This window comes from Rhipicephalus microplus, chromosome 5 (genome assembly GCF_043290135.1).
Source record: "Rhipicephalus microplus isolate Deutch F79 chromosome 5, USDA_Rmic, whole genome shotgun sequence".
Lineage (NCBI taxonomy): Eukaryota > Metazoa > Arthropoda > Arachnida > Ixodida > Ixodidae > Rhipicephalus > Rhipicephalus microplus.
The window spans coordinates 83,431,186-83,447,061 of record NC_134704.1 but is presented as its reverse complement, the minus strand read 5'-3'; the positions used below and the strand labels follow the sequence as shown (position 1 = coordinate 83,447,061).

Sequence of the window (15,876 nt, the reverse complement as noted above, 5' to 3'; positions counted from 1 at the left end):
GCCTCAACCATTAAGTCCGTTCGATTCGCTCACACCACATGAACCAGTTCACAAGGTGCTGCCCTTGCTATTAGCCCCACCGTGGTGGTCTTGTGGCAAGGCACTCGGTGGCTGATCCGCAGGTCGCGGGATCGAACCCCGGCTGCGGCGGCTGCATTTTCGATGGAGGCGAAAATGCTGTAGGCCTGTGTGCTCAGATTTCTGTGCACGTTAAAGAACTCCAGGTAGTCTAAATTTTCGGAGCCCTCCACTACGGCGTCTCTCATGTAATCATATGGTGGTTTTGGGATGTTAAACTCCACATATCAATCAATCTTGCCATTCGATGCAGTGGTGCAGCAGTGACGACCCCTGAACTCTGCCACACGTTTCGAAAGGCGCAGAAGAGGTGCAGCACTGGCTCACAATTCTTCTGCACCTCCTACGCTGATGGTACCGGCTTGGTGCATCCGCGCGTGCAGCTGAGCAGAAGACGTCGCGCTTAGGGGTCGTAGGCGCCGTACCCGCCTCTACAAACGCCGCTAACGCTGTGAGTTTCGTCAACGTCGGATATAGGCACCCGACAGGGAATCAGAGGGCGCGACGAACCTTTCTGGGCCGCCTCAGCATGTTGGTACCGCCAGGGATACGAAGAAAGTGAAACTCTCACTGAACACATTGAGACGCTGAAGTGTCAATGCCCTTTTTGGCGCGTTTTCAAAGAACGCTTCCTTGGCGCTTACATACTTAGCCGTGATCTGCCTGCTCACAACTAAAAAAGAAAATAATATGCACGGGCAAGTCTGGATTTGCTGAGTCTACTCGCCAGGCTACTCATTGGAAGGCTCAGTCTTGCTGCGCCAACTCGCTAGGCTGTGTGTTCTGGCGCTACCATCAGATCAGATCTCGTAAACTGCATTGCCGGGTACCCATAGAGTTTCATACGGGTACCTATAATTTCGCCAAGATGTTTGAGTTTTATAATGACCTTCAATATGGCAAACGCACGGCGGGTGCCTTGCTATCTCGGAGGCTGTGACCTCATAAACTGTCTGCATGTGCGGTTTTTTTTTTGTCAGTTATTAGGCAAATGAAAATAAACGAACGGTCCGTTAAGAATAAAAAAAAACTGAAATAAAGCCTGCATATTTTTTAGCTTAAATTTAGCAGTTTTGCTGCGTAGTAGCAGCTTTCGCAGAGTCGGCAAGCCACGATCCAGGCCAAGTCAATACTTTCGCACTTCTTTTCTTCGCGTGCCTTTCGCGGCCGTTGAAGGCACTAGTTGTAACCAGTTGTAACAGTATCGCTGAACTTGTTTGTGTCTGCCGTGGAAAAACTTGTAAAGCCAGTGTAGTGCTGCCATGGAGGCCGACGAAGATAAAGACATCATAGAGGTTATGCGACGAAAGCCTGAGCAAGAAGCCGATGACATCGTTGTGTACGAAGTGCACGATAGCGACTCCGAATGCTCCGTTGTTGATGGATCGTCAATGCTTATCGCCGACTCCTCTGCAGTAGCGGATGATGTCTCTATCCTGGAGATTGTGGACTCAGTAAGTTTAGAAGGCTTCGATTCTTTCCTTTAAATACAAAAATCAATGAAGTGCTGCTCATTGCGGATGTGACAAGATGGAAGCGCGCCTTTCTTGCAGACGCGTAGCAAGGTGCCGCTGCGTCGTATTGTGTGTGGGAACCCTTGCCAATGGAGAGAGCCGTTATGTTTGTTTGGAAACAGGCGTGATGGCTGTGCTGCTTTCGTACGACAACCATTTCTGCAGCTGAATTGAAACACCAGTGGATGGCAGAAAGGGTTGCAGAAATCCTATTAAACATCAGGCGAAAGAACTGGACCTGGGCTGGCCGCGTATTATATATAACAGAGAACCGGTGGATAGTAATGGCAACAGAATGGTTGTTACGAGGAGACCCCACGGTCTCTTGGGTAGCGTGTCGCGAGTGCCGACGCCGGGCAGGGAGCATCCAAGCAGTGGCAAGGCAAAAGGCAGGTCGAAGGAGACAAGACTTGCATATTTACAATGTACGTACAGAAGGTGCACGATGAATTCGCCCGACGCTACATGCGCCGGCCTCTTATAAGCGCCGAGACGCTGAAGTAGGAGGGGACAGCCCCGCTGTTGGACGCGCGCAGTGTCTCTGACCGACGTTTCCGTTGTCCGTGAAGGACGCGTCGAGTGTCTGTAGGTGGATTGTGTGGAACTTTTCGGGCAGTCCTACTCCGGATATAGCCTGTGGGAGCCTCTAAAGTCATGCGTCGCAGCACGCTCGTAACAGCGTCTCCACCGGGGTTAATGTTGACCCGGAGGACAAGGGTTCGCAGCCACTGTCCAGAGGGTCACTGTGGGAATCTGCAGTGTCCGTTCCCAGAGACGCCCCGGAACAGCTGTTGGCGCGTAGCGTTGGTCCCGGCTCATCTGCTCTCCTGGACTCGGCTATGGCCTCTGGGCTCGCCATCTGCAGAAGTGCCATCGCAGTGATGCCCACAAGTGCCATACAATTGCTCCTAAGACCTACTGAGCTTATGCTAAATCAACCAATAGAGCTGGCTGGTGAGATGGCAAAGAATCCACTGCCCGCTCAAGTGATAGAGAGCCAAACCATGCGGGGAAACCAGTTATATGCTCAACGGACCCAAAGCAAAAAGACCCTTCCAAATGAACTCCTTTAGACGCATGCCTGAAATTCCGCAGGAGGAGACCCGGATGTTTCTCGAGACCTCTATCCAGTGTGCAGCTGAGGTGTTCAGACCAAGAGATCTGTTTCAGGTCGCATGAATACCAGAGCTTCCACAAGACACCTACCTCACCGCAAACACCTTCTTCCACCTCAAAATCTAACAGCCAAAATTTCTTCGAGGAAGTACCCTCTGCGATCACGGACACCTTTTCCAAGCCCTCTTTACGACACTCACCATCCCTCTTCAAGACAACTTCTTGCGCACTGTCAATTGAGCTATCCTGGGGTAACTGTACCTCTTCTGTGTAGTTGCAAAGTTCACATTCTGGCTTTCGCTCAAGTCAGTTGCTGTGTGGCAGTCCACCAAAGGGGCAAACGCGTGATTTCTCCGAGTGGCATCGGACGACTAACTCATAAGCCGCCTCTGCTGCGTGTTCAGTGTTTCCAGCAGCCGCTTCATCACGAGTCCCTGCTCTCTCTGCACACTGAACACTTGCACGTTCCGCCAGCACAGTCTGAAGCTCAAGCCGCTTTAATTCGGCTGAATCAATACTCTTTTTATTTCAGTGGCCTGCCGCTTTTCGTTATCGGCACGCCTATTTTATTCATTTGCCTTGTGCTCTTTTTCTTCAGCCCTGCTCCTTATCTCTTTTGCATGGTGCTCCTTAACAATTTTCCTAGATTCTAGAAGCTTGCTATCATCTACTCCCTAGGGCAAGTAATATCTGAATGATATGCGGCTTCCGTACGGCATTCCCCACGTCCACTCCTGATTCCACGCAAAGCAATAAGAAATCAGGCTTGCATAGTGAATTGAAATCCATGACCACAAGCCAATGTTGGGCAGCGAGCATCCAGGCAATGGTAAGGCAAAAGGCAGCCAGAAGGAAACAAGGCGTTTTCATTTACAAAATATATACAGAACGTGGACAATGAAGCCGCCTGACGCTAGATACGCCGGCCTTCTATAGGTGCCGAGGCGCTGAAGGAGGAGGAGGCACCAGCTGTTGCACGGGCGCAGCGTCTCTCGCGGACGCAGCGTCTCTTCTGGACGCCTGTGTTGTCTGCCAAGGACGCGTGGAGTGTCTGCAGGCGGGTTGTGCGACACTTTTCAGGCAGTTCGGCTGCGGGTATAGCCTGTGGGAGCCTTTAAAGTCATGGGCCGCAGCACACTCGTAACATTCTCAGGAATGAAAAACACAGTCGAGGAAGACAGAGTCGCATGCAGTGAAGAAATTAAAAACTTTTCTAGAATGAAATAGAAGCAGCCTGCGCAGTTTAGGGTAAACACGAGATTGGTGGGAGATGCCTTCGTTTTGCAGACGACTAAAATCAGCTGAGCATGATGATGACGACACTGCCGCCCAACAACATTAAACCTAGACGGCTTCCTGCTATAAACTGAAAGATCCAAAGCGTACAAGGCTGCTACAGTAGAAAAAGAAACTGTCTATGGGGACTTCAAGTATTTCATTAACATAATGAAACTGCACTTCATGGACTCTCTATAGCGCTATGGGAATTCAGAGTGGTAGCAGATTGAACTATTTCTCTGTGTCTGTAGTGGCAGATTGGTTCACCCATATCATGGCATTTCAATTTTTCTTCGTGTATGAAAACAACCTGTCTATTCCTTACAGGATGAAGAACCAGGGAATGCACAGCTGTCGGGCATTGTGACGTCCATGTGAGTCGAGTTCGTGCGCCTTTTGATGTGTCTGATTAAGGTACTCGGCTGCTGACCCGCAGGTCGCGGGATCAAATTCCGGCTGTGGCGGCTGCATTTCCGATGGAGGCGGAAATGTTGTATGCGCGTGTACTCAGATTTGGATGCACGTTAAAAAACACTAGGTGGTCGAAATTTCCGGAGCCCTCAACTACGGTGTCTCTCATAATCATATGGTGGTTTTGGGATGTTAAGCCCCACAAATCAATCAATAGATGTGTCTGATTGGTCTGTTTACTGTAAAACGCACTATGAAATGCAAAGAGTTGGGAACTGTTTCACAGCACTCTAACAGAGTTTGGATGTGTGAAATCTGATAAAGTTAGAGTGAAATTGTTTGGTATATTCATTTGATTTTGCAGATTATGTCATGTCACTGTTAATGGTTACCCAAAAATTTTTGAGATACACATAACAGGTGTCTCAAATTTACAGTCTACAATATAATCAGGAAATAAGAAACCATGCCTAGTGGCGCATACAAACTACTGTATTATGACAGGCATACATTAATTCGTATTTCCTTTGAGTATGCCAACGGGACTCCGAAGGACCCGCTATCGAGCCCTGCTGCAGATTTTTTTTGTTTGAATAAATGTTTATTTCATAATCTATTAACAGATAAGAAACACTTGTCGAACCTATAGCCAAAGGCTAGTTAAAGGTCCGAAAAAAGAATACCTATTGGGATATCCTAGCACAGCAGGGGAAAAAAAAAATGGTGATATTTCAAATATGCAAAAATTCAAGATTATTTCATCAAATTAATAGTAAATAATCACATCAACCAACAAGCATCACACAATGGAGTACCTAAGAACAAAGTATATGGGGTACATGCAGATACAATGAAAAGATACAGTGCCATTGATCAAGGAGCAATGAAATACAAAAATCTATTAGGTATATTTGAGCTAGTAGGCAAAAAAATGACTGTAGGTGACCTGAAAAATACATACTTTATGGGAACAACTACAGAAATATGATATGTTATCTAATTACACAATACTATTGCATGTAAGTAACTGCACTGAAAGAGAAAATTACGGGGCAAGTTCCAAGACAACATTGCTTATGGCCACCTTGTTTGCAGCATGAAGCGCACTGTTTCTGCCCAAAGTGTTGTGTGGTACCTGAAGTTTCGGTTAATATTATTCCAGTGCTTGGGTACCGTGTAGGCAGCAGGAATGTATGAGAAATTGAATAAGTTTGAAAGATCAATCAGTATGTTGCATTTGACATATTTCTTATCAGGATATGTACGTGAAAGCACCTTAACGTGAAAATCTTGCATTGCTATAATGGACGCAGATATGAGTGCCACATTTTCACTTTTGATGTAGCACAGAAATATTTTTGAAATGAAGAAAGTCAAACCATATTTAACACTTCTTTCTTTACAACTGATAACATGGTGGCGCATGTATAATATGCTCATACACAAAGTGTGAACATGGTGCTTTAAAATTAAGAGTTTTAGTTGAGAATTTGTTGGAAATAGTCTTTGCTTCCATTAGTGAATTTCTTGTCTTCCTTTCAAGGCAGTCAACGTAAGGACAATACTTCAGACATGTGTTCTTGCAAATGCTTACCCACACATAAAAAAAAAACTAAAAAGAAATTATTTATGGTGGTTGGGTTCTTTGAAATTTCTGAGGCACTTTTGTAAAAGTTTCTGCATGTATTCAAGTTGTTTCTGTCAAGCAAACGCGAACCATGGAACCTGGACACAAATAGGAGGCATGTAAATATATTTGCTCAATGATGCAATTTATTTCTGGCAAGAGTATTCTGCTTGTGGGTCTTGTTTTCGTGCTTTACCCTTATAATAAACTGTGTAGCATTACAAAACTCCCAATTCATTATGAACAAAATGTGTAGTATATCACAGTTCCATCATATATTGCCGCTGCACTGTATGAAGGAAAGAAGTGGAAATTTGAAACGTCCCCAAACCACCTTTGATATTTTTTCAAACATTTCAAGTAAACATGCGCATCGTGCGCGGAATGGTGTCGCGATCAACGATTCTGCATGCAACAGCACTACCAGCCACTGGCGTGCCACAAATTTCAAGAAACAATCCCTCGTCTTCTCCTGGCTTTTCGGGCCTCTGGGCAATGATGTAAGCCACGAGAGATGTAGGGGGTTGGTTGGCGAGAGGGCAAAGTGCTTTGAGAGAGGTTACCGACGGATGGTAGCAAAGGAAAGAGCAAAGAAGTGATTGTAGCGTCGTGCCAGTCTTGGCCAGCTTCCGCGCTAAGAAGAAGAGTGCCGCGTGGTTTGTGATGCGAGAGCCTTGAGGAATTCAGAACGGCTGAGCTCCTGGCCTGGCGGGACGCTGCAGCTGGGACCTCGTCTATGCTCGCGTCCCGAATAAAAGCTGCGACCACGGCACTGCCTCATTGCCGCCGTCCCGTCTCTTGTTTCTCAGCATAATCATTGCGTTTCGCTTATCAAACGCGTCAGACTCTGCTATTACGGCACCGTTTTGAAAAATTCTCATGGCTTAGTGGTCGTTGCACACTCTTGCACTATTCCCACCACAACTGAATTTCGACCTCTGCGTGGCTTAGAGGCCCTTTAAGAGCTCGTTTTATTTTTGTTAGGCACAGTAATTATGGGACCCAATAGACATTGATGCCAAGGAAAGTATAAGGAATATTATTAGTAATAATTGTAATGTAGATGCGAAAAAAAAAAGAAAACGGATGAAAATAAGGCTTGCCATTGAGGGGGTCCCAGTTTTCTTTCAAAGGCCCAATCATACTTCCACATTATTTTATAATTTTAAAAAGACATTTTCTGATGCAAAGACAGGCAAGGTTAGTGTGCTTTTCATGGTGCCGTGCACAAGCAATGCGAAAAAGGCTCCTTTAACCATTTGCACTCCGAAATCTTTTCTCGCCTTTTGTCCATTCTTGTGTGAATGTAAAAGACTCGGAGCTCAAGTAAAATGAGCCACTTGCTTTTTTACCTATGGAGAATCGTGTAGTGAGAAAACTTGCATTTGAACCAAACGAAAGAACTTATCCAGCAGTGCCCCGCCATGAACTGCTGTGGCAGTGTCGCATTCATAGGCAGGGGTTAACTGCAGACTGCGAAGGGTTAAATAATTTTTTAGTTGTTTTAAGATGTGTAGAATCTAAAAAGTGAATGAAAAGAAGCATTTTTTTTATCGTTTCTCGCAAAAAAATACTGTAGGCCAAGGGTTAGAGTGACTCTGAACACCTTTAGGACACGCTCAGACAACGCTGCTGATCGGCTTTGAAACACCTTTAACACGTGAACTAAATATTGCGAACTGCACGTAGTCGGGAATTTACGGTCATGTTCCAAAGGCAGCAAGAAATTTCGTCCTCTTCTATCAGCAAATTATGCCATAGAAGGGCCAGATTACGTCATAGGAGAAGAAGGACACTACTGGTTTGAGCGTTTTTATGCTGCATAGTTAACACTTACCGCAGGGTGCCACCATGTGGCAGAGCAGTGCTCTGTAGTGTGCAGCAATTACTCTGTAACTACAGTAGGGTGCTCATAGTCGCACTGAAAAGTGTGCTGAGGGGGTCATTGCCACCTGTGTACCTTTCAGTGTGCGCATTGCGACAAAAAGAGGAAAAAAGTTGTTTTAAGTAGGCAGCAAATAACTCTAACTGTGCTCGTATGGACGGATTCAAAAACGTCTTGCGGCATTTGATTCATGAGGCCGTATTAATCTTGGATAGCTAGGTCATTGGATTATACTTGGAAAAGTGTATAAAATTACTGGACATTTTTTTTACTCTATTTGTAGACTTTTTTTCTGAAAATGCACCATCCTATCATTTATTTCTCTAACTGCATGTGAAAGATAGCTCAAAGATGGCTTTGCTGCATGGTGATACAATTAAAGGTGGTAATACGATAAAAGCCAAGGCACCTATGGCCTTCATTTGTCACTCCCTATTTAAATCCCCCCCATCCCAAGTAATACGTTAAAAGGCACTTCAAAAGAAAAATAAATGATGAGGATGAACATAGAATAATGTGGCCCTCCAGTGTTAATAGAAACGATTGAGAAAAGTATAGGTGCCATTGTCATTCGGTATGAAATCTCAGGATGACTATACTTGTCAGTGGGAGGGAAAAGGTTATTAACACTCTCGTAACAATCATGCCTGCTACAATACCTCATTGCCGTAAGCACTGTGAAGGAGATTACATATTTGTGTCGCAGTCTCGTGAATCTGCAAAAAGAATTTCATTTTCATACGTTGCCCGTCGTGGACAGCTGTGGACAGTCAGTCACGGAACTGGTACCCGGCATTGGGTACGGCAGTTAATCTTTCTTGCACACAATGCCATGCAGCAACTGTTGTTGCAGCCAACACGTACAGTTCAAGAAACCCTTTGTAAGGGACAAACAATAGAAGAAATTCTTGTATTTTATATGAGGAACTGCATGGATGGCGTTTTCTGAATGACATTTATTTCACTAGTGTCTCTTATACCCATATGTCTGTGACATGAGTGCCTCCTATAAAGGGGTTTGTTTGTATAACACAAGTCATTCACAGAACATGATGCTGTACAGAAGCTCAGATGTACATTACTGACGATTAACTTATAAAAAAAAATTGCCCGCAGCTTCCCTCGGGGGAACACTGAGGAGGATGCGGACCATATAATTGGTTAACGGGGTGTTAAAGTGCGACTTACTTGGGTCGATGGCTAAATTGGTTAACGTGGTTGTGAAATGGGGTGTTAAATTGCGACTTACTTGGGTCGATGGCTAAATTGGTTAACGTGGTTGTAGGAGGGGGTGTTAAATGAGTGAACACGTACACACGTATGCGAAAGGGCGGCGCTGGTCGAAGGGACGTCGATCATTGTGTTTGTGGATTCGTTGGAATTCATTTCACCGCGACCTTGGACGTCGACGCGCCGTACAAACCAACCGACGAGCGGCAACTGAGCGAGCGAGCGCCGACCTTGAGTATATATACAGCACGACGGCGCATGCACTGTCAGCTGTTGAATGTTCTCGAAGCGCGACGCCACATGCGCGTCCACTGGAGAATCAGGAGAATTGTAGATGTCGAACGCGGTGTGTAGAGGAGGAAGGGTGCACAGATGGTGGAAGAGTGAAGCGCGCGCGGTGTGTAGAGGAGGAAGGGATGCACAGATGGTGGAAGAGTGGGCGACGGCGCGACGGCGCATGCGCGCGCGTCAGCTGTCGAATGTTCGAGAAGCGGTGCGGACGGCGCACTACAAGGCGCGAGTATAAGATGCTCCGCATCTAAAAGAAAATAAACTGGCTGGATAACTTTATGCACAAATCTTTGTGTTGCTGAATTGTCTGTGGCACAGTGCAGCATGCACAACTTGCTATGGTTCGGATAGCTCTTGTAGGCGGAAATTGATCATGAAAACTGCTTGTTTTCTTGCGTATTACAGGAGACGAGTGAGTATGCCCTCGTCGGTTTCTCCAGATATACCGGCAGCTCAAACATCTCCCGGAAGGCGTGATGTAATGACCCTGGTTAGCTGGAATGTTGATGGACTGAACCAGAAATACCTGCATCAGCGAATTATGGCTGTTTGCAATGAAATATTGAGGTAACCTTTTGCCGTTTCATTTGTTTGACATGGTAACATGCCACTGCATTTTGTATGTTGCTGCAGAATAGGTGGTATTGTTAGTTGACAAGTATATCTTTGAAAGCATAGTGCAATTGTTAACCAGTTATGATTGTGTTAGGAGCATGTTTTATTCCTTTTCGTTATTTTTTCTTCAGCTGACATTGATAACATGAATGTTATATTTGGACTTGGTCTATGATGCATTTGTCAACATATGGTGCTCGTCCCTGTGAACAAAGTGGCTCTTTTGAACACTCACTGTCTGCTGTATAGGGGCTGGTAAAGGGCTATGCTGGTAAAAAAATGCAAATTTTCTTGAAAATTACCAATTTTTTGTTTTCACCTGTTTGAAGAAATTAGTACTTCTACTGTCCTGATGTTGAGACTCAACTGGAAATGTTTTAAAATTGCATCTGAAGAGCACGAGGAGGCTGTTAAAAGGCCAAAAGTGTGCAGTCTTCGAGCACCTTGCCGCTGATAATGCGCCGCCGCTCGGCATTGTCATTCGCATGAGATGAAGAGCCGAGCCTCACTTTTCAAACAATGACGATCTCCCACACTGCTGCAGCACAAAAAAAAATAATAAAAAGAAGCACACTTTTCTAAAACTGCTGCATGGGCGAGTTGGTTCGTGATTATTTAGACAGATATATCAGTGCAAAAAGAAGAAACTTTTAGAAACACAGCGCTGTGTGTGTGTTTCTTCTCTAAATGTTCCATCATTTTGCGCTGATAAATCTGTCTAAAAAAGAAGCACACTTTTGCCAGGTATTTCGAGCACCGCGGCTGGATTTTAAATCATGTTGTGTGGATCGGGGACCATCGATCGCCGCTGTGCTCCAGTATGAGCTGTGAAAGCTACTTGCAGAGTCCGTGTCTCGTCGAACAGTGCAGCTGTAGAATGCTTTTCTCCTGTGTTTATATTCATTATGGATGAAGAAAGCCGTAGTTTGCGCGGTAGCTAAGCTGTAAATAGGAAAACTGTTGTGGTGACATGCTCTGTGGGAATGGGCTACGAGCAGCAGGCCCGATTTGCGGCAATTCTTGGCTTGCAAAAGCCAATGCATCATAAGTCATTCACAGCCATCAGCTGGAAAGTCCGTGATGTGGCAATGGAGGCCATCTGTGCCAATTTTGCGAGATCGAGGAAGCCCACAGTTAGAAAAATTAGCAGGGACGACATTACCGTTATGTATGACGGTACTGTTACGAAAGACGGACCGATCCCGCCGAAGCCACCACTGTTACGAAAGCCGGACCGATCCCGCCGCTGACCTCCACTGTTGCGAACGACGGACCGATCCCGCCAAAGCCACCACTGTTGCGAAAGACGGGTACGCCAACACGGCCCCGAAGGCGCCACTGCTTTCAACTCCGCCGGGAAGGTCACCAGCCGTTTGGTAGCGTATGTTTCTCAGCTCGCGACTGCTTCTGCGCAGAGCTGATAAGACGAGCGGACGAGACGACGGTGAGTTAAACAAGGTTTATGTACAGCATATATACAGAGGCGTTACAATTTCGGCACTGGGGCCGACAGAGACTCGAAGAGCCGAGCTCTCCTCTCTAATACATAGGTCAACTTTTCGCCTAAGACCCCTGACTCACACACATGTCGGCTCTCCGACATGGGGGCTCTTCTCTCATAGGACCGCCGATCGCGACGCGCCGCAGGGCTTCTTTTATTTACACCGGGTCCAACCAAAATGTCCAATCAGAAGCGCCGCTGGTCGTCCGGGCAAATTCCTCCAATGGGGTCGCCGCGCCATGCGTCAGACCACCAGACACGAGGACGCCGGCTCGCTGTCACGTGCGCAGCTGACTCAATGCACGTGGGCCAGAGGGGCGCCGCGCGTGTTCACGCCGTCGAGTTGATCGCACCAGGCGGACTGCGGGCTGGCCTTGACCCAGATTGACTTTTTCAGAGGCACGGACGTTTGACGAGGACTCGCTGGCATAACAGCACCCCCGCCGCCAGACAATGCACCGGAAAGACGAGCTGCTTCCACGGGGCTCGGATGTCAGGTGCGCTCGTTCGCCAGGTCCCTCCAGGTTCGCCTCCAGGGCCATGGGGAGAATACAGCTCCAAACTGTTCCGGGAACACATCCCATTTTTGACGACGGATCCCAGCTCCACTGGCTTGTCGCCACAACTTGTCGACCAGCTTCACTCGTCTCTTCTGACCATCTTCGGTTTCAGCACTTGTCGAGGGTTCTGCAACCTGCCATGAACGGATCGACAACAGACAACACACGACACACGCAAGTGCCTTCGGTCACCCGACAGAACACCAGACAAAGTATAGTACAACATATACCTATCTACGTGTCTATCGGAATTTTGTTCCCTCTACATCAAGAGGCACATGTGGGACACAAGACTCTTAAAATGACAACTCAATTTTTTTTTTCCACGTACAACAACGTAACGAATTAGAATACCACAAAGTTGGCCCCTTGAGATCACTCTGAACGAGAGCGCTCAGCCCAGGTCGTGATGAGGTCAAAATTTTGCCCCGAATCGCCAGCCAGAAACCGAAAGGTTGAGAAGGTACTAGCTAGAACGCACTGCTCAATGCACCTGCATTAGCGTTCACCTTTCCTTTTTTTTTTTTTTTTTATAGCGAACGTCAAAGTTGCGCTGTGGAGCAACATGCTCCACCTCAGTAACCGGCCACTTTTAGGCGACGATACCTATGCGGCACCAAGAGCGGCTCACACTTGCGACGTTCCACAGGAGAACAACGATACGGCTTGCTAGGGATTGGTTCCTCACGAGTTAGCTCTATTTCGTGTTCGATCACCGTCGTGTCTCCGGGACGGTCCGAGAACACGTATCCAAACTCGGAAACAATCTTTCTCAGGTCCTCTTTCTCAGGTCCTCCTTCACTTAAGCTAGGCTCTAGGTTTATCTGCTCCTGGATTACTTTCGATCCCCTTTCGATTACCTCACTAGAACTAAAAATTTCTGCTTCCTCTTTCTCTGAAGCACTTAAGAGTAAATTTACGACTGCTTTCAAGTTACTGTGATAAATTTTGTTCGGCCGCCTTCCTAATTTCTCTTCACAATTGGTATCAGAAAGCTTCGATACTACTTTTGCGGGCCCTTCCCAATCAACCTCAAGCTTGTTCTTTTTGAACGGCTGCAGCAGCATTACCTGACTCCCTACTTCAAAAGCACGCTTCTTCACCGATTCCTCGTAGTGCTCCTTCGACAGCACTTTTGCCGCGTTTTTCTGGCTTTCCACTAGCGCTTCAATTTGGCTTTCCACTAGCGCTTCAATTTGGCTTTCCACTAGCGCTTCAATTTGGCTTTCCACTAGCGCTTCAATTTGGCTTTCCACTAGCGCTTCAATTTGGCTTTCCACTAGCGCTTCAATCGAGAGATCCTCACGCTGCTCTCGAATGAGCGTCTCTCGATCAACTCTCGGCAGCTCGCTCCAACTTTCCGCTACAGGCGAGAGCGTTGCAACCCTCTCGCTCTGACTCAATGGCGCCATGTCGTCTCCCCTTTCTACAGAAACTGCGCCGGTCGGTTCGGCGACGGGCCGCTCGTGTGACTGCTCACATGACTCATGCGGAAACTTTCCTTTCTGGGGTTCCGTCGACCCGCCTACAAGGTCACTTGAGAGTTCACCGCATTGAACCAGATCAAGCTGCCGCGATAGCTTCCGCGCTTGCGATCGCGTGAGAGCCATGCACACTAAGTTGGGGAAGAACGATTTGCCCTGCTCTTTGAGAAGCTGCTCTGAGTTGTTGGAGAAAAGATAAGGAAAACGATCATTTAGCGCGGCAGACACAGCCGCTTCGGTGCGAAGCTCACCGAACGGGCCTTTAATGACAACCTTGGCGATTGGTAAGCGAACACTCTGCTCCTCGGCGACCTGCCTGATCCACGCGCATTCTCCTGTGAAGTCATCCGGAGACAGCAATGAAGGATGGACAACGTCCATGGTTGCCGCTGAGTCTCTAAGTGCTCGGCACGTTTTCTCATTCACCCTAATTTATTGGAGATACGGCTCCAACAACCGAATGTTTTTTTCTGATTCTCGGATCGTTGCGAAAGCAAACTTTTCCTGACAGTTTCTCGCGATGTGCCCTTCCTTTTTGCAGTTGTAGCAGATTAGCGGCTTCCGTTTGTTTTCCGGTTCTAATGCCTGTGTGGTAGAAACCTCACTCGATTTCTCCGCTTCTGTTTGCCCTTCCCCTACACTGTCCTTCGTAAGAGACGGGTCCTTTTTGAAATTACGGTGCGGAACGGGTTTCCGTTGATCAGGTTTCTTTGAAAAGCCCTCTTTTCTTTCATCCTTTTCAACGCGCACTGCCCTGCTATGCAACTTTCGGCGAGTATAATACTCCTCAGCTAACTCTGCTGCCTTGTTTAGCTGTACTTCACCAAGTCTGTCCTGCAGCCAAAGCCTGACATTATCCTCGATGCAGCGGTAGAATTGCTCCAATGCAACGCATTCCACCACTTTATCGCGGTCGTCATAAACACCTTCGCCCTTGAGCCATTCAATTAAATCGGCCTTAAGACGAAACGCGAAGTCAACATGTGACTCATTCCCCTTTTCAGCATACTGGAACCTTTGCCTGAAAGCCTCGGGTGACAACTTATAACGTCTCAAGAGCACTTCCTTAACCTCGTCATAGCTCTCAAACGCTTCCCTCGACAAGCAAGTTATCGCGTCGGACACTTCGCCGGGAAGAAGAGCTAGCAGGTTCCGCGCCCAAAGAGACCGCTCCAAGGCATTTCGCTCACAGACGTGTTCAAACTTGACGAGATACTTCGCCATGTCCTCGCCTACTACGAACGGTGGCAGTTGGTCCCGAATTCTAAAACCGCTGACCTGAATCGTCGGAGAAGCTACGCTAGGCGCCTGCGAACACTGTAGAATTGCCAATTCTATTCGTTTCAACTCGAGGCGCTCCTGTCTCTCGGCTACCTCACGTTCACGAACTTCTCGCATTTCGGCCTCCTCGCGGCGTGCTTTGATATCCGCCCAGGCCTCATCGACTTCCTCAGCCGACACTCCCTCATCCTTCATGATCTCAAGGATCGCTTGCTTTCGTTTCGCACGGCCCAAAGTAATGCCGAGTTCCTCACAAATTTCGATGAGTTCCTTCACTTTAAGGTTCTCCATCGTTCACACTAGCCTCTTGCTGTTTGCCCCTGTTAAGAATCTACTTGCCGTACCCACTATAAGCCTACTAGCAAGACGCGCAAGCAATTTTTCACACTCCCGTGTTTACCCCCTCCGCATTAACTTTGGTTTCAAAGCGCTTCGACTTGGCTTGAAACGATAAAAGCTCACTTCAATGCTTCACACAGCCCTTCTCTAAACTACTACAACCTGAGCTAGAGCAGTCTGGTGAACTGAGGGGAAAACATCAGGCACTCACCGCATCGATGTCGCTGACGCCGGCCGATCCCACCGCTGCCACCACTGTTACGAAAGACGGACCGATCCCGCCGAAGCCACCACTGTTACGAAAGCCGGACCGATCCCGCCGCTGACCTCCACTGTTGCGAACGACGGACCGATCCCGCCGAAGCCACCACTGTTGCGAAAGACGGGTACGCCAACACGGCCCCGAAGGCGCCACTGCTTTCAACTCCGCCGGGAAGGTCACCAGCCGTTTGGTAGCGTATGTTTCTCAGCTCGCGACTGCTTCTGCGCAGAGCTGATAAGACGAGCGGACGAGACGACGGTGAGTTAAACAAGGTTTATGTACAGCATATATACAGAGGCGTTACAATTTCGGCACTGGGGCCGACAGAGACTCGAAGAGCCGAGCTCTCCTCTCTAATACATAGGTCAACTTTTCGCCTAAGACCCCTGACTCACACACATGTC

The 15,876-nt window shown here is 47.5% G+C and overlaps 1 protein-coding gene across 1 annotated transcript in view; it reads left to right on the top strand.

Annotated features, from left to right (window-relative positions):
* Positions 1 to 1,211: 1,211 nt before the first annotated feature.
* The window catches only part of LOC119174360 (tyrosyl-DNA phosphodiesterase 2), a 34,177-nt gene continuing 19,512 nt past the window's right edge, over positions 1,212 to 15,876 (top strand). Inside the window, exons 1-3 of the mRNA XM_037425231.2 lie at positions 1,212 to 1,532; positions 4,314 to 4,360; positions 9,836 to 9,997. Of these exons, the coding sequence (XP_037281128.2) occupies positions 1,341 to 1,532; positions 4,314 to 4,360; positions 9,836 to 9,997 (401 nt within the window). The 5' untranslated portion in view covers positions 1,212 to 1,340. The remainder of the gene's footprint in view (positions 1,533 to 4,313; positions 4,361 to 9,835; positions 9,998 to 15,876) is intronic.